This window comes from Eriocheir sinensis, chromosome 19 (genome assembly GCF_024679095.1).
Source record: "Eriocheir sinensis breed Jianghai 21 chromosome 19, ASM2467909v1, whole genome shotgun sequence".
Lineage (NCBI taxonomy): Eukaryota > Metazoa > Arthropoda > Malacostraca > Decapoda > Varunidae > Eriocheir > Eriocheir sinensis.
In genome coordinates, this window is record NC_066527.1 from 11,322,534 (window position 1) to 11,339,498 (window position 16,965).

A 16,965-nucleotide genomic window follows, 5' to 3' on the forward strand; every position below is an offset into this window, starting at 1 on the left:
AAGTGTTGCCAACTCGCACATATTTTTGCTACATGTTCTTGTATGATCTAAAATATACTGTAACATTCTAGACTGTACTGTTCTGGATATATATAGGAGAAGAGGGCGAGAGGAGACAGTCCCAGTCATAGTAATCTAGTGGCCAGTGAAGAGTCAAGAGTGAAGTGTACTACTAAGGAAGAATATTAAACTACAGAAGCTGTGCAAAGTGTTTACATATCTCCCTCCCACGGAGTCTTGTGACGGCGACACGGAACCCAAGTAATACGTCCGGCATAACACTGGTGTGAGGAGTGTAGCCAATTGTTTTTTCGCCATGGAGACTCGTTCCCAAACTGCCCAGAGGGACGACATGTTGACTGAACTTTTGGAAGCCTTGAGACTACAGGGGGATAAACAAGAAAGAGCACAGCAAAAACAAGAAAGAACACTCCAAGAACTCAAAGAACAACAAGAAAGAGCGCACCAAGAACTCAAAGAACAACAAGAAAGAGCACAGCAACAACAAGAAGGAACACTCCAAGAACTCAAAGAAAAGCTAGAAGATCGCTTCACGGGATTACAGCTACAGCTAAAAGCAGTACAAGATGGAAGTGAGTCAGTGCGAAGAGAAATGACTGATGTGACCACGAACTTGGGACAACGCCTGATAGAAGTGGAGAAAGAACACACAAATCTTCAACAAGAGATGGAATTGGTACGGGAGACGACACACAAAGAAATATTAGAAGTAAGTGACAGAGTGAAGGCCCTTGAAGACTGCTTGGCTAGAAACGGACAGCCAGTGCCTGCAGGGGCTAGTTGTACCCAAGATGCTTCTCCTACGCAAGTCCGGGGTAGTTTGAGCCCTGTTTCGCCTGAGTTTATCCCCGCAAGAAGTTCTGCCCCCATGAGTCTGCTGGGTTCGCCTGTTAGAAAGAAGCCTCAGGAGTTTGATGGCAAGGTCTCCTGGGAGGCTTACCGCGCTCAGTTTGAGCTGTTGGCAGCTCGGAACGGATGGGATGACCAAGAGTGCGCGGTACAGCTGGCCACTAGCCTGAAAGGGGCGGCGCTGGAGGTCCTTGCTCAGCTCGACGATGCGACAAAGGGCAGCTACAGCAGGCTGGCACAGGCACTGGAGCAACGATATGGGACCAAGCACCAGAACGAGCTCTTCAGGGTTAGATTCAGAACCCACAACAGGAGGCGCGGCGAGTCTCTTCAGGAACTCGCTCAGGACCTTGAGAGCATGGCGCACAAGGCATATCCAGGTGCCACCCCTGACCTGCTGACGGTTTTGCTGCGTGATCAATTTATCGATGCCCTGGACAGCCCTCAGCTGAAGATACAAGTGAACCAAGCTAAGCCAACATCAATGCAGGAAGCTCTGGCACGTGCCATGGAGTTTGAGTCCTTTGTTAGCTCTAGCTTGTCAAGCTTCAGGGACGACTCAACTTCTGGCTTTAGGGCACGAAAGGGCGCTGTCAGCGACACAGACAGGTTCCAAGGAACGTGCTGGTACTGCGAGAAGGTTGGGCACAAGGAGAACGAATGCTATAAGAGGAAAAAGGAATATGAAGGTGGCGCTAGGAAGAAGCCCAGGGAAGGACCCACCAGGCGAGGGACCACCACTCGGGAAACTAAGAAGGACTGGTTCATGGGGGCAACGACCAGTCTGTCCTGTACATGCCCCGAAGATATCAATGTGCAGGAGAACCACCATGACGAGCTGCCAAGTGGAGGGCAAGGTTGACGGAGTGTTGTGGCCTGTGGTCGTCGACACAGGCTCGGAACGCACATTGGTGCGGCCTGACGTGGTGAGTCATCGTCGGCTTCCTAAGACATCGCATTGACTGTGCGGAGTCACTGGACACTATGCAGAGCTCAGAGGCCCAGTGGACGTGAAGTTTGAGCTCGGAGGAAAGGAAGAGTCCCTCTCTGTGTACGTGGCTGACATGGACGACCCCTGCATCCTAGGTATGGATTATCTTGTCTCCCACAGGTGCGAGCTGGACTTTCGCGCTAAGCAGCTGACTGTAGGCGGAAGGAGGGTGCAACTGACAACTGTGCACAAGGAGGGCCTGCCAATGACAGTCAAACGCACCACCATTATCCCTCCGAGGTCAGAGATGCTGTTACCCTATCAAATTACGGGTGTCCCCACGGCTAGCCTGTGTGTGGTAGAGAGTGGAAGTCGATGCCCGGTAGAAAACAGGGTGATTGTAGGCAGTACTTTGGTGGACCCTACTGCAGCGGAAGTGCCTGTTGTCGTGGCCAATGTCTCCTTCAGCCCAAAGAAAATAAAACAAGGGACCATGGTGGGGTTGTGCCAAGAGATCGACCAGAAACTAAGAACCTGTGTCTGCAGGAGAATCCTGACGAAGCCCCAGGAGGAGCTGCCCGACTACCTGCGCGACATGTTTGACAGGAGCTCCAAGTGTCTAGAGGAGCCCCAAGTGGAACAGCTTAGGGAACTTCTCGTGAGGAATGCAGATGTGTTTTCCACAGGAGACCTGGACTTGGGGTGTACGGACCTGGTAGAGCACCACATCGACACAGGTAGCCACCGCCCAGTGAAGCAAGCTCCTCGAAGGATGGCACCAGCCCGTCGCAAGGAGATGGATGAGGTGATGAATGATCTCCGGCAACAGGGGTTAATCGAGCGGTCCAGCAGCCCGTGGGCGTCTGCTGTAGTGCTCGTCAGGAAAAAGGACGGTTCCCTCAGGTGCTGCCTGGACTACCGAGCCCTCAACGATCTCACCATCAAGGATTCATACCCACTCCCACGGATCGACGACACGCTCGACACTTTGGTGGGCTCCAAGTGGTTTTCAACACTAGATATGAAGTCTGGATATCACCAAGTCAAAATGTCGGAGCAGGACAATGAGAAAACAGCCTTCTCCTACGGTCAAGGCCTGTGGCAGTTTAAGGTCATGCTCTTTGGCCTGTGCAACGCGCCGGCCACGTTCGAGCGGCTGATGGAGAGGGTGCTGGAGGGACTTCACTGGAAGACGGCACTCATCTACCTCGACGACGTGATTGTCTTTGGCCAGACCTTCGAGCAGGAGATGGAAAGGCTATCAGAGGTTTTCGCCCGGTTTAGAGCTGCACACCTTAAACTCAGCCCGAAGAAATGCTGTCTGTTCCAAAAGGAGGTCCAATACTTGGGACACATCGTGAGCGAGGCTGGAGTACGCACTGACCCTGAGAAGGTGGCTGCAGTAAGGGACTGGCCGACACCCACCAACGTGAAGGAGCTGCGGAGCTTCCTCGGGTTGTGCTCATACTACCGCAGGTTTGTAAAAGGCTTCGCTACGATTGCTGCACCACTGCACCTCCTGACGAAGAAGGGGCGCAAGTTTGAGTGGACAGCGGAAACTCTGGTTGCCTTTGAGAAGCTCAAGGAGGCCCTCATCAGCTCGCCCGTACTCACCTACCCAGACCCCTCTAAGCCTTTTATACTGGATTGTGATGCCAGTGATGAGGGGATTGGTGGAGTGCTGTCCCAGGCATGTGCCAACATGGAACGGGTTGTGGCCTACTTCAGCAAGAAGCTCACCCCATCCGAGAAAAACTATTGCGTGACCCGGAAAGAACTCCTGGCAGTAGTCAAGAGCCTTGACTTTTTCCATGCTTACCTTCCATGCTTCCGCACGGATCACGCTGCATTGCGGTGGTTGAAGTCACTGAAAAACCCTGAGGGCCAGCTTGCTCGCTGGATAGGTAAACTAGAGCAGCATCACTACACTATTGTACACCGATCTGGGCTAACACACGGTAACGCGGACAGCTTGAGCCGGCGCCCCTGCCTACCGGAGTGTCAACATTGCCTCCAGAGGGAAAGCGTCCAGAATATGTGCCGCCGCACTACAGTGGAACAGACAGCGGAGGTGCCATGGGAAGACTTGGGAAAACTGCAGTGGGAGGACCGAGATCTGAGACCAATTATGGAGTGGCTGAGTCAGTCGTCAATGCGACCTGGGTGGGAAGTAATCTCAAGAGAAAGCCCTACCACCAAGAATTACTGGACTCAGTGAGACACTCTTTGGATGGACAACGGGGTGTTGCAGCGACGCTGGGTCTCTCATGATGGTCTTGACCACTACTGGTCCACGGTGCTACCTATGAAGTCCCGGGAAGGCGTCTTGAAAGAAATGCACGACAGCATCACCAGCGGACACCTTGGGGTGAAGAAGACACTGAGTTGCCTGCTCCAAAGGTTCTATTGGGTTGGCATGAGGAAGGACGTGGAAGAATGGTGTCACGCGTGTGAGGTGTGCTGTGCAAAGAAGGGCCCCAAGAAGCGTCACCGTGCCCCATTGCAACTATACCAGGTTGGAGCCCCCATGGAATGGGTGGCAGTGGATATAGCAGGACCTTGCCTCTGACGACGAACAGAAATAGGTACATCTGTGTCACAATGGATTACTTCACCAAGTGGCCGGAAGCCTATGCCATCCCTGACCAGGAAGCCACTACCATCGCTAAGGTATTGGTGGAGGAGTTCTTCTGTCGCTTCGGTGTGCCTAACGAGCTCCATTCCGACCAGGGAAGGAATTTTGAGTCAACAGTCCTTGCTGAGTGCTGCAAGCTTCTGGGAATCAAGAAGACCCGGACCAGCCCTCTGCACCCACAGTCAGATGGAATGGTGGAGAGGTTTAATTGGACGTTGGGCCAGGAGTTGGCCAAGCAGTGCAACAATGATCAGTCTTCATGGGATCAGAAGCTGCCTGCGCTCCTCATGGTCTACAGGTCTGCCGCCCACGAGACTACGGGGTATTCACCGGCAAAGCTGATGTTTGGACGTGAGCTGTGATTGCCGGTGGACCTACTGACAGGAAGGCCTCTTGGGGAAAGCCTTCCAAGGGACGCCTCCAGTTTTGCCCGTCTGCTAGAGGAACGGCTGGAAGAGGTGCACCATCAAGTCCGTGGTGCCTTGAAGTTCTCCGGGGAGGCCATGAAGCTCGGTTACAATATGAGGGCAAGCCACGTTGACTTCAAGGAAGGAGACCGAGTCTGGCTTTACAACCCGCAGAGGAAGAAAGGACAGTCTCCGAAGTTACAGAGCCCCTGGGAAGGTCCTTACACTGTGCTAGAACGCCTCTCCGACATGACTTACCGAATCCGGAGAACGGAAAGGACCAAGCCGAAAGTTGTCCACGTCAACCGGCTATGGAGCTACCACGGTCCGGGAAACTACACCTGGAACAACTACAGACACCCAGCAGCCGACGAAAACGCAAGGGACCTCCAGGACCGAGAGGAGGTCAACAACGACTTAAGTCTTCTGGACCTTTCAGCTGAGGGAGATAACCTCCCGGCTTCGGCAGATGTTCCAGGGACATCCCAAGAAGCGGACAACGTCAAGGAGCACCAGGAGACAGACGCGCAGGAGGCACCGAATAGAAGACAGAGACAACGCAGGCGTCCACAGCGATATGACGATTATTATGTTTTTGATTAATTCTCTTATGTTTGTATATAGTTAAGTGTGTGATCGGGACGATCACAATTAAGAGGGGGGGATAGTGTTGTGCTGGAAGCTTCCCCCGGCGTCTATGGGCCTCTAGAAGGCTCCGGGAGGAGCGAGCAGGGGGGCGGGGAGCAAGGCCCCGTCCGCTGCCTATTATCCTCCCAACCGGGAGCGAGTTGTCGGTTGTCCATATGAATGGAAAATGGTTGGGGATATGAGCAACCACGCGTCTGTATGTAAACAAACAGGTGACGGTAGTGGCTGAGAAGTGAGGAGCAGTGGAAGATGGCCTACCAAGTCACTCATAAAGTGGACTGGCAGAGCTGCTTTGTTCACTATTTAATTGACAAGATAAAGCTGGTGTCACACTGGGCCTTTTTCCTCCAACTGCATTGGAGGGGTAACCAGCAACTCCAACTTTTCCGGGTGTGCGTCACACACAGCCAAGGTCGGTTGCCCGTATCAACAATGTAAACAAACCAGTCACCCTGTATCGCCATGGCGCCATCTGCTACAGTAAGGGCTGTTACAGCTTGTGCTGCCATTACCTAAGTTATAGACTTGTTGCTGCAGATAAATGGAAGGAAGAAGCAGTTGTGGGCATGATCATGGCTTCAAAACCAACATTTTCAAGTGCAGGATATTCCTTCCAAAGAGCAGCAGCAAGCACGGACCATTAATTTTTTTAAATTCTTCTTGGCAAAGTTTTCATGCCTGTGGTCCCACAGCACAGGGTGTTCCCTTATCTTGTCAGTTAAACAGTAAACAAAGCAGCTCTGCCAGTCCACTTTATGAGTCTTTTGGTATGCCATCTTCCACTGCTCCTCACTCTTCAGTCACTGCCGTCATCTGTTTGCTAATACAGCTGCGCAGTTGCTCGTACCCACAACCGTTTTCCATCCCTACGGACAACCAACAACTCACTCCCAGTTGGGCGTGCAGGCGCACCCCCAATGGTTGAGGAAAAGGACCAGTGTGACACCGCCTTAATTAAGAGAACACCACGTGCTATGGGACCACAGTTCTAAAAACTTTTTTCTACATTCTGTAAATATTGTAGAAGGACTCCTGGTCTCCACAGCACAGTTCTCTGATGAGGTTTGGGTAAACACCTGTCCTCCCTTCATTTAAGCCATGATTGTGCCCACAACTGCTTCTTCCTTTCATTTAACTGTAGCAACAAGTCCATCACTTGGGTAACAGCAGCACAAGCCGCAACAAGGTGGGATTCACAGAGATGCACGCTAACGGCCCGGGGTAAAATCTATGAACTATTGATTTAACTATCAATGTTAATTTCAGATTCACAAAACTTTCGTTTCATCGTAGTTAGAGGCGCACTAGCTAGAGCAGAGAGGCTGCTGATTGGGTGAGTGCCGTCGATGACAGTCATCACTCAGAGTGAATCACAAATGTGTTTTTAGAACTGTCAGCCGATCATAAGGCAACTGCCTTCAGCTGTGGCTTCAAAAAGATCCGTTCTCTCATCCCATTTTCTTGCTTTTTCCAAGGTACATATTTTGAGATAACGAAAGTAGAGTGGGAAAAAAGTCCGCTTCTCCACGGGCCAGAACAAATAAGCACTTTTTCAGTGTTTTCAATACCCCAAGTTTCGCGATCCTCGTGTTTAGTGCTATAACATCGGAGGAAGCAAGTGTGAAACTCGGGAGGATACTGTATATTTATTGGTGTGATTTTCACTCTATTCATGGGTAATGTAACTTGATGGAGCAAAATTTTGTAACAAACTTGTATCATTAATATAGCAATAATATTGGATATATGTATAACTATTGATGTAAATTGCACATACTGAAATCTGGAGAAAGCCTTTCACATAGTAGTCCATATAATGACTAATGTGGAAATTGGAGCATATAAGGAGACTGACAGGGACTCTTTAGGACTGGATGAGAACCTAACAGATAGGATAATGTTCAAGGACAGATTTCGGGTGGAAGAGTAACAAGTGGATTCCTGTAAGGCTTGGTGCTGTTACTCATACTGTTCCTCATTTACTTAATTGATATGGTGTATGAAACTAAGCCCGCGGCCACACAGGGAGCGAGAAAGCGAGTGATTATTTAATTTCAACTCATCACTATTAATTTAGTTTCTGTTTTATTGAGTTTTCATGAACATATTCGAGTTCTGCAATCACTGCTTCGTTGAACGGTGTTAACCAAAATGTCCTATCTAGTGTATGAGTTAATTTATGGCAAATTATATAGCAGCATGTCTGTGATGTCACTCCTTCTGACCGAGAAATCTCGCGCGAGAAAAGCGAGAAAAGTTAATCATCAACTCTTCTCGCTTTCTTGCCTATCAGCTCGCTTTCTTGCCATTACCTGCACGCTGCCAGTGTGGCCACCTCCATTGCTTATAATGTATTAAGGTTTCTCGGTCTCACTCTCGCTTGCTTTCTCGCTCCCTGTGTGGCCGCGGCCTAAGTTATGCAAGCATGGTTGCAGATGATATAAACACCATGAGCAAATTAAAAGCTGAAGAGGATTATATAATGCTGCAAGAAGGTTTAGAGAGAATTATTGAATGGAGTCAGTTGTGGTAAATAACTTATGCTATTAAAAAATGCAAAGTATTAGAAGTGGATAAAAGTACTAAGAGATCATCACTGATTATTTGATAGGAAATAAACAAATAACAAAAGCAGGAGCAGGGAAGGACCTATGAGTGTCAGTCTAGAATAATCTGTAACACGACTAACACAAAAAGATTGTGCAAGAGACAAACTGTTAGAAATTAGGGGTTGTTTGGGAAGTGTTGGTAATCTATTAGCGAAACAAAGCATTAATAATAGGTGCTGCGAGTTGAATGCCCCGAACCGAAGGTTCTATAATGTTCCGAAGGGAACGAGTTAATTTCCAAGCTCGCCTTGCGAGCAGTCAGCTGATAGACGCCATTCAGTCAGTAGCCAGGCTTCACGGGGTGAATACGAGCAGTCAGCTGTAAACTTCGCCGGTGTAAACACCCGTCAGCGGTTTGCCTTAGTGGCGTCACTAACACCAGGCTACTACAAGTTGACTCGGCAGCAGGCAGCTACATTAACTTCTAACTACACCACAGCCAGTCACACATCGCTGACTTATTCAGACCACTATATCTGAAAGCCTCTACAAAACAAGCTAAGTGACCCGCTGGTTATATCCTTGTCCTGGGGGCCCCAGGGTATGGGATAGGGTGGGCACTTAGCAGGGTGACCAGCCCAAAATAAAAGGTGAGTTGGTGAGTGTGAGTGCGGCCTATGTGTATTGCATAAAATTAGCAATAAAACACAAGAGTGGCATTCCAGTACATGGACAAGAAGATGAAGTTGATAGGGGCAGTGACCCGTCCCAAGCTGGATTTTGCAGAATTTCCCCCTCAAAACACACTTAGCTGTGGGGCACCTCTTCAGCCAACTGGGTAGAGCTGGCTTCCTGTCTGGCTGGTCCCAGGTTATCCCCAGCACTGGAATGTCTATTTCCCCCTTCCAGACCAGACAATTTCTTGTGTTTTGAGACACCGAGATGATGTATGATTAAGTAGATTTAAGTAGAAGTCTCCCCCCACTACACTGGGTAAATACATCTACAGTACCCTCCTGAGTTTCGTGCTTGTTTCGTTCCGCTGGTATGGCGCTAAACTCGCGGATCACGAAACTCGGGGTATTGAAAAAACTGAAAAAGCGCTTATTGATTCCGGCCCGTGTAGAAGCTGACTTTTCTTCCCACTTTACTCCCTTGTTATCTCAAAATACGTACTGTGCAAAAAGGAAGAAAATGTGAAGAGAGAACAGGTCATTTTGAAGCCACAGCCCACAGCTGAAGGTGGCTGGCTGCCTTACGATTGGCTGAGTTTTGAAAACACACTTGTGATTCGCCGAGTCCGATGACGTCATCGACAACGCTCATCCAATCAGCGGCCTCTAACTATGACGAAACGAAAGCTTTGTGAATCTGAAGTCAACGTTGCTAGTTAAATCATTAGTTCGTAACTTTTACCGCGGGCCATTAGCGCACATCTCTGTGAATCTCGCCCCAGCATGTGTGAACACGGTCACTCAATTGCTAGTTTCTCGAGAATTTTGTACAGAATTTCAAAGTCGGCTGCAATTCACAGGAAACTCATTGAAATTTTAGTCAGAAACTCAGTCACCAGCATGTTGTGGTTATTTCTTGTGAGGTCGATAAGTTGTGGTCACAAGAAGAAGAAGAGCATGTCAGCTGATCGGTTCAGTAGCTATCCGCATGTTTATTCCAGTACCACAATGAGTTCCACGAAGCTAGATAAGCCTGGAGTAATCAGGTTGAGCAGGTCTTGGACTCCAGTCTTGTCCACGTGAAGCCACTGCCTCATCGTGTCTGGGTCCTCACTGTTCTCGTAACATTTAATAGTAGCAAGCTGTAACACACTTTCCCTTTGTCTCCGAGCTAACCACTCATGAATCAACAAATGTTTTCTTTTCATTTTTTTCTTCTTCTTCAGCAAACACCACAAAGCAAACTTTGCAATGTCTGGATCCAATGTTTGTTTTTGCTTTTCAGCTGATATATTCCAGAATGCAACAGTCCTCTGTGTGACCAAACTTGAGGATAAATTCGAGGCAGAAAATTGTCGGGAGATAATTTCGGTGAAAAATTCATGAGAAACTAGCTTGTGTGACTGCAGCTTTAAGCTGCTGGTGTCACACTGGGCCTTTTTCCTCCAACCGCGTGTGCGTCACACATGGCCAAGGTCGGCTGTCCGTATTCACAACGTTAACGGAACAGTCGCCCTGTATATATTAAATAATAAACACTTACTTACGAGTTTCTTGGCAGGCCATTTTCCACTGCTCCTCACTCCTCATCTACTGCCGTCATCTGTTTGTTTAGATACAGCCGCACAGTTGCTCGTACCCCCAACCGTTTTCCATCCGTATGGACAACCAACAACTCGCTCACAGTTGGGCGCACAGGCAACCGCGGTTGTCAATAGCCCCAATGGCCAGAGACATCACCCTAAGGAATCGCACGTGACACCGACGATAAGTAGACGTGACCCGTACATACATGTCAAAGCAGCGCGAAAGTCGGGGCGATAATGCACGAAAGTCGGGATGGTAAGAATTTAAGATTGAGTGCGAAACTCGAGGATCGTAAAACTCGGATAGCGCGAAACTCGGGAGGGTACTGTAGGCAAATTAATACAAGCACATACACCCACCTACACCCATACATACCTTAATGAGCAGGCTGATGGTGATGAAGATGGAGAAGATGAACATCCCACCGAGGCCATAAAGGTGTAGAGTGCGTCGACCGGCTCTGTCCATGAGGGGGATGGACACCAGCGTCATCACCACCATGACGGAGCCGACCCCCAGGGTGGCGTACTTGGACTGCCACTCCTCCAGGCCAGCCGCGGTGAACAGGGAGGTGGAGTAGTAGAGGACCTGCAGCAGGGAGGACGCAGGTGACTCTTGGGCAGCTCGGTGCGGCAGCGGCGGAGGTGGGTGGATGGGGGGGTGGGGGGGATGCGGGACAGTGAGGGAAGGAGAGTTTGTTTACAAGTCTTGTGACAGTTACTGAGCATGGGAAAGCTGTTACTTCAGAAAACAATATTATGATCTTATCAAGGCATACTTTAAACACTAGTATTTCAGATGCTCCAGAAATATTGGTGTTGTCATGGGAGAGTCCAGCAAAGAGTGACTCTTGGAATGTTGATTTTTTTCTTTTTGTTGATGGAGGAAAAGCTCACTACAAGTCTGTGGGGCAGGAATCGTCCTCTCCCTCTGGTGTTATGGTTCAGTGAAAAATTATTTGGAATATATTCAAATATTTGTCTGTTGTTTCCTGCATGGTGAGGATATATATATATTTATATATATACAAACACACAAACATATCTATAAAAACAGGACTAAACTGTCTGGTGGTGAACGTTTGGGGTAAATCATCCAAAGATGCATTACAACACTTCTCAAACAAGAAGCAATAAGACCTAGAAATAGTCAAATGGTTCAAAATCAAACCAAAAAATAGTAAATAAAAGAATCAAGTGAGACATTCCACAGGTTAATCAAAACCAAGAAACATAATATTCTCTCTCAAATGTAAATAATGCAATGTATAGTCAAGAACATTAAAGGCAAGATGGTTCATACAGTTACAAGTGGAAAGTTCATGCCCCACCACTGAGGTAACTTAGGAGATGGCAACGCTGACTAGCAGACCAACAACGCAAAAAAGGATCTAGCCGCTGATACTCCAGCCTCGGCGCGCCAATGGAAACTGTCTGGCGAAGGCCGAACATCTGATCACAAGCGCCTGGGGTTGCAAGCAGCTCAGTTTGGCTTTGGAGCAAAAATAAGCAAAATCAGTAAAAAATGGAAGCGCTGAGACAACCTGATCCAGACAGATCATGTTTCTGTGTCATGAGACGTTGACTAGAAAAACTGGCTGTGTTTGACCTCTCAGCTGGGAGCCGAGAGGGATGGCAAAAACATCAGCACTATTGTTCGTGTACCTCTGAGGAAAAGAGCACCACGTGAGATGGATGCTGAATGGAATTTTGACAAAGGGAAAATCATCAAGTTTGACCATAAACCAGCTTAGCCATCCCTATATCTTATCCCTCAATCTTCAAAAGGCTGCAAGTGCCAGTTTTATAGAAACTAAAAACTACTGTTAGCTCATCTATATGTCCTACGAGCATTGTTATGTAATTAAGTTCTGGACTCGGTCAGATTTGCCTGCTTTGTCACACCACTGCAAGACAGAGGACACTTGATGGATCCTATTGCTGACACAATCTCTATATTGGCTGTAGCAACACGCAACACTTGCAGCCCTGTGATGCTAGAAGGCTCAATCATGATGACTTTTGTTACAGCCAGTGGTGTGATCTGGTCACTTATGAACTTGATGTGCATAAACAACCCCCTGACTCTCTCCCATCACCATTGTTTTGTTAAAGAGAGGCTCATCAAGTTTAATGTTCATCATCAACCAGTTGAGTCATTCCTGTGACAGTTTTTGTTACAGCCAATGATGCGCTTTAGTTGCCCATGAGTTTGGAGTGCATTACAACCCTTGACTCCCTTATGTTGCCAACCAAAAATTAAGACACTGTTTTGCTCGGAGGTTCACCATCTCTCTACTTCCTACATTCTTCAACAGATCTCAGTGACAATACGTACTTGAGGAGTGTGAGACTCTAAGGTGCTACATCCAAAAGGCTGATTCCCTCTGGCCTTACCAGACTATATATTAAGTAAATAATGATTAACATTTTATGGTGTTATAAAATTACATCTTTTGGCTTTGAATAACAAAAATTTTCTTAACAGAACAATACTAGATGATATTAAAAGAAAATACAAGTCATACAAGAAATGAGTTGAGACTTGAAAACATAACAATCTGGAAACATTGCTATTTGTATCCTTACTGTGGGTGGCTGTGCTAGACTGCCATATATATTCATGCAAATTTTGATTTCATGTACAAGTCGACTCCTCAAGGCTATGATATGCTCTCTTAAGGAACAAATTTAAGCACTCAGAAAAATATGACTTTTGCACGAGTACATATGGCAGGATGGGGAAGTACAATACTTGCATTCCTGGGAAGGAAGGAAGAGGTAAACATCTAAAATTTGTGGTGGAGGAACAATGGAATATAAGATGTAAATAAACCAATCAACAACAGTGAAGAAAGTGATAAGGAAAGTGAGGGAGGGTTAAGCGGGTGGCTGAATGGACCTAAGCCTACAAAGACAGTAAAACAAGAATATAAGACCAATTAGCAGTAACAGATGCACAAAAACAGTGAATAACTGGGACAGGAAAAGTAAGGGTCAAGTGACTGTCAGAAAGACCTAATCTTACAAAGACAGGAAGAGACAAAAAAAAAAAAAGACATAAAAAGAGATGCACAAAACATATTGTAAGAGTGACAGGGAAGGTAAGGAACCTAAACCTACAAACAGGAAAAAAGACCTGTAGTAGATGAATTGGCGGCAACAAATGCACAAAACAGTAAAAGAAGTGACAGGGGAGGTGATGTGAGGGTCAGTGACTCTCTGAAGGGACCTAATCCTAGAGTGACGAGAAAGAAACATTCCTGGCACCAATAAGTTCCTGGATAAGGCAGAGCATTAATTAGATGCAGGTGCAGTGTGGCAGGTTTCTGTAACACTTCCTGTTTCTCTCATATCTTTGTACTGGCAACCCTGGATATATGCAGAATTTGTCTGTTTTTTTTTTCCCTGGAGTGAAAAGATGTCAACTTCCATAAATCAAATAACTTAAAATTTCACAATGCTTGGGGTTACGCAGTATTTGAGCTTCTGCACAACATAACATGCACCCCCTGGAGGCACCGCTCCTGTGTACACTGTTGGTACACTCGTCAGGCCAATATATAAGTAAGTGAGGCATTGTTGAGGGAGCAGCAATTATTGGCAGACTTCATCCATCCTGACACCCACACATAACAGGAGCCGACGGCATCAAGATCAGGCAAACTGCAGTACTCCCTATATAGATGTACATACAGTTTATAATTAAATGTGAATATGATCAGTATTCTGAATGAACTGTAAGGTTGCCTGATTTAAACATATAAGGAATGAATTGTGAATATCATAGGACCCCTTTGCACTGCACTGCAGAGCTACTCAATGCTCTGCTAAACCCAGGAATTTTTTGACACTTCTAACAGGACTGTATTCTTTGGGATAGAGTTGCCAAGTACCAACATATTCTTATTTTTCCAAAGTCTGACACAGGGATTATGGATAGCCATTAAATGGTTCCTGAACTTTGTACTTTGCAAGTATAATAGTTGCCTAAGATGTCTGCATCAGGGAATGAAAAAATACAAATCCATTGTTACAGTTGTGAACATAAAAAGTGATCCACCTTACTCTAAACTCACTGTGACTTGGTAGCCCCTTTCTGCATAGCAAGTCACATGTGGTAGGAAAAGAGTGGAGGGAAGGGTGACGAAGGGAGGAGCATAATGGATGAACTGGGGGGAGGAAGGGGAGTGGAGGGAAAGGATGGGAGAGAGAGAAGTTGGGGAAAATGAAACATCCGGGGGGGAGAGAGAGAGAGAGAGAGAGAGAGAGAGAGAGAGAGAGAGAGAGAGAGAGAGAGAGAGAGAGAGAGAGAGAGAGAGAGAATAGTGGATTAACTGATGGGTTAGGAGAGGAGGCTGGAAAAGGGCTACTGTGTCAAAACACATTATGATTACAGTGGGTTTTGTCCACATTTGTGTTTGGTAACTCAGTCTCCAAGGAAAAAGTCCAAATGACAGTTATAGATGCACAAGACACAGTGAGTGGTGGACGAGGACATGTGTGGTGTTTGGAATGGCCTCATTGTTGTGTTTAGTGTTGCGTTGTGCTGTGTTTTATGACGCATGGCCAACACACACTTCCCTGGGACCAACACACTCAGGTGACTGCAACACACCTGAGCAATACTGTCTTGTGATAACTTTGTTCCCCTAAAGAAGAGGTGGATGAGCATAGGGCCAATTCATAAGCAATACGTATTCCAGTTATTACTCATAAAAAAAACTGCTGCATTAACTTGTGTGAAAGTCAATTTGACACAAAGTTAACCCCCCAAGGATATGATATGCTCACCTGAGGAATAAATTTGACCCCTGGGAAAAGTAACGTCATTGTAAAAGTTGCCCTGTATGTCTGGCCTTGAAGAAATTATAAAAAAAATTGATGTTTACAAGAGTTTAAGGTAGTACTCCTAGGAAAGAGCTACTCTGAAATACTGAGCTGATATACTATTGTCAAAATACAGATTGATAAGCCTTTGTTATTTTGACAATGTGTAATTGCTTTTTACAACTAAACTCAGTTTTCCAGATTTTTTTTTCTGATTTAAGTACATACTGGAATGGCATGTACAAAATGGCAAATATACTGCATAAACTCATGTAAAACTCCAAGTTTTTGAATGATAGAGGCAAGTCTTTAAGGGGAATATTTTTTTTTCTATGTCAAACAGCATACCTTTGGGAGGGAAGGTAACAACATGAGAAAGGCTTTTACACGTGTATACGTGGTACCTTAAAGTCGAGTACTGTGTTAAATACTTTGCACACTCATCGCCCTGCCAAGCATAATATTCACTTTAGTTTTCATTCATCCACACCCAATGAGTGACTGAGTTATTTGCCTTTTGAAGGAGCAAAGTATTATTTCATTCTTAGAACTAAATTTCAAGCACTGAATATACATACTTGTGTAAATTTCAGTACATTGGAACCTCAACTCATGAATTTAACCATCTGAGAGTTTGCCGTCAATAAATGCAATATTTTGAAGTATTGCGGCCTACTGTGGAAATTACAGATAACTCGCAGTAGAAAATGTAAAAAAAAAAAAAATAAATAAAAAGCAGTAAGTAATAAATGTATACAATGTTTTATTAATCTACTTTACCATTTACTACCATGACTACAAAAACTTAGAGAAAATAATTTTGGTAAAAAGTCTCAGAGGACTTAAGAAATATAGAACAGTTAATGTAATCCATCATGATGACACAAGAATCTTCTAGAGAATCTAAATGTATGATCACAGAGGAGAGTGAAGTCTGCCAGAAACAGACGGAACTTGTCCACCAGCATTATGACTTGCCTATGTAACAATATGATGCTTCGAGGTGTTTGAAATGTAATACAGGTTCTCTCCTGGTGCAGTATGTAATGGTCTTGAAACTATATCTTAAATGCTTTACTTTATACTGTTTTACTTTTTTAGGTGTGTTATGAGTATCAAGAGTTCAACTTTGGGGGCAAGAGATATTTGCAGCATTTCTATTTTCACAAGGGTTCTGTATCCTTGACCTCCATGAATGTAGAGGGCTGACTACCCATCTATAAGTTGAATTCTTTGGGCAGCTTTTAAGGCCAAATTTAGGAAGTTGACTCTTATACAGACAGAACTTTTCCATGGTGTTACTACAACAACCACAAACTCTACTACTGCTATTCGCTACTACTACTACTACTACTACTACTACAACTACTATTACTACTACTACTACTACTACAACTACTACTATTATTATAACTACTATAGTCTGTTCACTTAAGCTAGATTCCTGGCGCCTAGGCAGGTTGGTAAGCTTGCAGCTGATTGGCTGCTCCGCTTTCCCGCTAACACTCATGTCGGACCACATCTTGCATGCTCGAGTGAGAAATGTTTCTTTATTTTATCCCATGGCTCACCTCACATACGAGCTAGCCAGTTTTGGTTGACACCATCAGACTCAGCAGTGACTGTAGAATCAAGGTGTATTTTAAAAACTCGACAAAACAAATAAGAAAATGGTATTACGATGAGTTGAACCGTGAAGATGTTATAAAGATGTTTATAACATGTTTTACTTATGCTCACTGTTTTAAACAGTTGTTCATTGACTGCAGAAATATATTATTACATTACGTAGGAAAATTTATCGTGAACACGATAGTGTGATCAGAATGCAGTTA

At 45.8% G+C, this 16,965-nt stretch overlaps 1 protein-coding gene across 29 annotated transcripts in view; it reads right to left on the minus strand.

The window, feature by feature from the left end:
• Positions 1-16,965, minus strand: part of LOC127000684 (glucose transporter type 1-like) — a 227,840-nt gene that overhangs the window by 51,662 nt on the left and 159,213 nt on the right. For all 29 annotated transcript variants that reach the window (XR_007754387.1, XM_050864688.1, XM_050864661.1 and 26 more), the window contains one exon: positions 10,677-10,889. Coding sequence is in view for 28 of the 29 variants with exons in the window: in XM_050864688.1 (XP_050720645.1) it covers positions 10,677-10,889 (213 nt within the window). In the remaining variant the exon portion in view is untranslated. The remainder of the gene's footprint in view (positions 1-10,676; positions 10,890-16,965) is intronic.